Below are 5,618 nucleotides of genomic sequence, written 5' to 3' on the forward strand. Positions count from 1 at the left end.
ATTAATACACTAAAAAGTGGGACCCTTAAACTATATCACTACAAGAAATCGCCAGATTAGCTACTGAATTTAACTACGGAAATTATTCCGTAGTTAATTAGTGACGGATTACTAACGGAAACATATTAATTTTGATCGATTTTTTAATTAATTTTAAATATTCCGTTATTAAACTGTAGCTAAATAGCCGTTAAAATATCCTGGGCGTTTGTTGGAGGTTGTGATTTTGGAGTATCCTGGGCTACCAACCAAAAAAACCACTTTGTTCAAGTGTCAATGGTTTGACCCTTCTCCAACTTGGACATTTGTGGATCGAGAATTCAAGTTGGTTTCCATCAACCAAACTCATTTATACAATAAATATGAACCATTTGTCCTAGCATCACAAGCTATTCAAGTTTATTACTGCACATACCCAAGTAAAAATGTGACTAGGCGAAACTGGTTGGCAGCTTGCAAAGTGAAGGCAAGATCGCTTGTAGAAGTTTCGAGCAATGAAACTTCTTTGCCTTTCCAAGAGGAGTTGTTTACCCAAGTACATCATACAATAATAGATGATGATCCGATTCCCGTTCATCCTGATGGTGGCTTGGTAGACATGGTAGAGGATGAGGATGGAGATGAAGATGCAATTCATGAAAGCATTCTGGAAACATCATCCTCTGAAGCCGATGATTTAGATGATATAGAATAGTTATTATTTTGTTAGTTCTTGTCAACATTTACTTGTCTGTTTCATTTTCAAGGTACAATGCATGTTATTACTAAGCAATCATTTTCTCTCTATTCTTTTTATGATCATAATAATTATTAATTATTATATCGCTATCATATATCACTATCATATACCATTTTTAGATAGAAGATGAGTAGTACTGCTTCGCATCCCACCGACTCAGACTCGACTGAGTCTCGTGCTACTGAGACCCGTGCTACTGAGACACACGTTTCTGAGACGCAGGCGTCGGCAGTCCGTCCAGAATTAGCACCTGACGGTAGGCAGATCTGTTGGTTGGAAAATGGGTATGTATATATGTTCACTACAAGAATTGAGCACATAGACAACACTAAATAGACAACATATTTTAATAAATGTGTTGTCAAATATTATATAGACAACAATTTTGGCTAATTCCGTTGTCTATTACCTTAAAAAAATATGGCCATAGACAACATAATTTGAAAACTGTGGCCTATTACCACTCTTAGACAACAGATTTTAAATTTGATTGTGGATTAATATAATAGACAAGTGATTTTAAATTCTATTGTCTTTATTCAACATATATAAACAATTGTTTTTAAAAAACTGTTGTGTATTATATCATTACACAACATAATTTTAAAACAATTGTGTATTTTAAATAAAAAAAATAAAACTTAAAAAAAAACTATAGGGAAGTTAATTTTCTATCAAATTTACTGCATCTCCCCCTTGCCCTCCCCCTCCCCCTCAATCGTCGCTGCAAACTTTCCAACCCCCAACCGCCGGCCGCCACCGCCGGCACCGCGTAATACCCCTGCTGTCGTGGCCTCCTTCACTAGCCCAGCGCCTCCACGATTCACCCTCTCTCTCTCTCTCCACGAACGGTTGTTCGCCTCAAACTGCCGCACCCGCACAGCCCCATCCGCCGTCGCTCGCCAGCTCGCCGTCCGCCACCATTACTGTCGGCATCAGCATCGCACTACTGTTGCCGGCACACTCACGCTCGGTGATGGCTCGGCTCCAGTATTGGCTTCAAGGAGGACGACAAGCTCATTTTATCGGATCCTTCTATTCCAAGACCAAAGCATTGGTCAGATTTCTTTCTACCATTTTTAATTACTATTAATTTCCTTTAGGTTTGCACGTATAATCTATAGATTTCCCAGTCCTAGATGTTTCTGAGAAGAGAATGATTCATGCAATAGCAAAATTGAAATTCGTGTAGGTTTATGCTCCTAATCTACAGGTCTTTGCATTTCTTCTGCTAATTTTCTTGGTGACTCGGGCAGATTCACTACAACAAAATCAACCTTTGGGGATGCTTTTATGAGGACTATATCAGGTTAAGAGTCCTATTTTGTATTTAATAGGACTCTTGTTCAAAACTATCTTATCTAATCTTCTCACTACTATGAATTATACCTATTTCTATGTTGCCAATGCAGTGAAATAGGTTATGGTACCAGACATGGAACCTAAAGTTTTTAAGGTGAGTGGATGTTATAGATTTAATCTGCTCTTTTTGGATCTAGCGGAGTAATTATCTTACCTAATAGATAGCTTTTGCATTTTGGTGACTTGTTATTTCTGCACTTTCTGTTCATTTCCATAATGGGGAATGTGTAATACATGCTAATTTTCTTTGATTCACAACATGCGCTGCTACACTTTATCTACAGAGATGCCTTGGCTGAAAATGAGCTGATAGCATCTAGTTCTTGTTCTACTCCTTTGGTAGCTGACACCTTAACTGCGAAATTGCTAGTTGCAGCTGATCATTATGACTTAGAAAGACTCAAAAGTATATGTGAATCTCATATGTGCAAAGATATATATATGGCGTCGCTCCACCGCCGTCGTCACCCTTGCTGGACTCTGTTTCTCACAAGCTTTTAATAATCAAAATCTTCGACCTAAATCAGGTATATAATCAATCTCTCTTGTATTCCCTTGTAAAATTCTTGTGGTGGATCAATCCACTTCCTATGATAAAGACTGTCGAGACGAGCAGTTCATAGAACATTCAGCTCATATTGTTGTTCCCATCCAAGGCCGAGGGCATACCTTCACTGAGTTGATCAAATAATTATAAACATCAATCACTAATGCATATGTATATTAAGGTATAATAGCACACTATTTAGTGTGAAGTTAGTAATCCATCTTAATATTTCGAGCTTGTAAAGATGGGTACTTCTTCACTCAATTCAAATCATAATAGATTCCCAAGCCTTTTAACTTTGCTGAATGTACTGATCTTTTTAGCTTTAATAAATTACTAAGGCTATGCATTTTGTTTTAATAAATTAACTTTTGGACCTTTTAATTAATGACAGCGAGCTGGGTGCCATGGTAGCTCATTAGCTGTTATGAAGAAATCATCGAAGTTTCTACTTGTAAGTAACAAATATTCTGACATATTTTGATTCCTCGCACTAAGGTTCCAAATTAACTTGCTTCTAAAATTCTTGCCCATTATTTAAATATTAATTATTTAAAATATTTGGCACATTGCTTACTATTTTATTTTTATTAGTTTTCCTCAATATTTTACTCTTAAGAAGAAGTCGATGAAGTTCGGAGAGAGGGGGCTGAGTTTGTATATTAATTTGTTGATAAGAGCGATGATGAAGGTACATTTGATATATATTTCTTTTGATTTGTTTATATTTAGAGATTCAGATGATTTTATATCTTAAAGTTGTCGTATTTTATTTTGTTCATGCAGGTTCAAACTAGTTGGATGGTTGATTTGTTGGATGATTGGTGGTGAATGAAGGCGTAACTAGTTGGAGATTTTATTAGAGCTTTTTTTTAGTAGATAAATGAAGGCGTATTAGAGACGATAATTGTGAATGTGAATATTAGTGGTTTATAAGTATTGTTTAATTATAAGTGGTTTATGATTATTGCTTGATTGTTTGATATTTAAGTATTTTAATTTTGTCATATATATTTGTATTATATAACAGGGATTTAAATATATTAGATTTTTTTTTTAAATTTTGTCATAGAATAGACAACTAATATTATTTGTTGTCTATAACCACTAGATCTATTATCTATATTATTATAGACAACATATAAAATATGTTGTCTATTGCCTTCCATTTGTTGTCTATATTTAAATAGACAACATATAATGTATGTTGTCTATTACCTTCAGTTTGTTGTCTACCTTTAAATAGACAACATAGAATCTATGTTGTCTATGAGCACCCTAGAATAGACAACACCGGCCTCAACAACAGACCTTTTCCATATAGACAACACTAATTATATGTTGTCTATGTGCTAAATTCTTGTAGTGGTTTGTCGAATTAAGTAAAATGTTTTGATATATTTAATTTGAGTTACTAATATTGAATTCAATACTTTATAATTCAGCATTTTGAGGCCGACTGAGAACATCCGACGTACAACTACTTCAAGCTTTCAAGGCTTCATAGATCCTGAAGGCGTCAATTGGAAGAGTTTGTCGCCCAGCACCATAGACATATATTATGATGAGTTTAAGGTATATTATAGTAATTATTTAGTTTAGATATCATTAAATTTATACTAACTTCAAATTCAAATGTTGTAGAAAGCTTTTACATGGGATGGGGAAGTTTACAGCTCGGACGTCATTCGTAAGACATGGATCTCACAAGCTAGGCATGCTTATAAAAATTTTGTCCATGGATGTAAGGTTATTATCGATGAAGGGAGCAGACCTCAATTTCTTCATAAAGACATTGTTACAAAGTGGAAGGAATATTGGGCGACACCTGAATTCCAAGTTAAGTCGCAGCAGGCGAGCAAGAATCGTCGATCTGAGCATGCTGGTCCAGGTACAGGGATATCTATCCACTATGGAGGCTCTCGCAGTGCTATTAGTCATGCTGAGCATGTGGTAAGTTATTGCAAACGTGTTTTTATCTTTTTAAAAAATTCAATAATTCAATAATTTAATTTTGAATCATCTTTCTTTATTACAGGCTCGAGAGAAGAACATTTCTATCGCAGATGCACATTATGATACTTTCATGAGGATGCACTTTAAGAAAGGACAGTTCGATGGACGGGCACAGACTCAGGGTGTAAGTAATATGAACATTTTAATTATTCTAAGCATTTAATTCTATTTTATCACATTTTAAGTTGTTTGTAATGCATCTAAATATAGCTTGAGATACATAGTCGAGTCGAGGAGTTACGCTCTACTCTTGGACGAGATGTCACTCTAGATGAGGTCAGTCAGATCTATAGGGAGGTGGTGACGCTAGATCCGAAGGGGCGTAGACTCGGATTGGGCATTATGTCTCAGATGCGTTCCACTGGTTCGACGAGCACTCATTCGACGTGCTCGTCTCAATTTCCTTCAGCAGCAGTCTCAGCTCAGATTGCACAGCTCCAGACAGAGTTAGAGCAGACACAACAGAGAGAGGTTACTCTATAAGCTACTCTACAGGCTGAGGTGCAGGAGCGACGACGAAAAGAAGCAGAAATGGAGACTAGGCAGTTGGAAATGCAACAACAAATTTCTCAGCTTATGAAATTCTTCCAATCATCCTCAGGGTCGTTCCCCCGTTCCTCGTCTCCACCCTAAATACATGTTTTGTACTTATTATATATTGTTATTAGATTTTTATTTAGATGTTTATGAATTTATTACACTAACAGGTATCCTTTATGATATTTTATTAGTTTGATTTTGAGATGATTATTAATTTAAATATTGCATTGATTTTGTATTTATTAGAAAAAGGTTTTACTGTGAAATAATAAAAAAATAAAAATAAAAAGTATATATATTGCTACGGTTTTACTACTGAATACTAAAAACAATGTAGGTATGTAGCTACGATTTTGCTACGGAACAGAAAAAAAATAAAAAAATACTATATATAGCTACGGTTTTACTACGGAA

The 5,618-nt window shown here is 35.4% G+C and overlaps 1 protein-coding gene and 1 long non-coding RNA gene across 5 annotated transcripts; both read left to right on the forward strand.

Annotated features, from left to right (window-relative positions):
• The first annotated feature begins 209 nt into the window (after window positions 1–209).
• On the forward strand, window positions 210–5,406 carry LOC131003631 (uncharacterized). Its single transcript, XM_057930165.1, has 6 exons — window positions 210–746; window positions 859–1,023; window positions 4,094–4,223; window positions 4,293–4,601; window positions 4,687–4,788; window positions 4,875–5,406. The coding sequence occupies exons 2-6, from the start codon at window positions 866–868 to the stop codon at window positions 5,145–5,147; spliced, it is 972 nt and encodes a 323-aa protein (XP_057786148.1). The 5' UTR covers window positions 210–746; window positions 859–865; the 3' UTR covers window positions 5,148–5,406.
• Window positions 1,395–3,638, forward strand: LOC131003632 (uncharacterized). 4 transcript variants are annotated; one of them, XR_009094754.1, is made up of 6 exons: window positions 1,395–1,796; window positions 1,953–2,048; window positions 2,152–2,628; window positions 3,043–3,102; window positions 3,243–3,339; window positions 3,435–3,638. It is a non-coding gene; the product is annotated as an uncharacterized LOC131003632 (long non-coding RNA). The 4 variants fall into 4 exon arrangements; XR_009094753.1 differs by having other exon boundaries at window positions 1,953–2,628; XR_009094755.1 differs by having other exon boundaries at window positions 1,431–1,796; window positions 1,996–2,628.
• Window positions 5,407–5,618: the final 212 nt, after the last annotated feature.

The sequence above is a fragment of the Salvia miltiorrhiza genome, unplaced genomic scaffold (assembly GCF_028751815.1).
Source record: "Salvia miltiorrhiza cultivar Shanhuang (shh) unplaced genomic scaffold, IMPLAD_Smil_shh original_scaffold_235, whole genome shotgun sequence".
Classification (NCBI taxonomy): Eukaryota; Viridiplantae; Streptophyta; class Magnoliopsida; order Lamiales; family Lamiaceae; genus Salvia; species Salvia miltiorrhiza.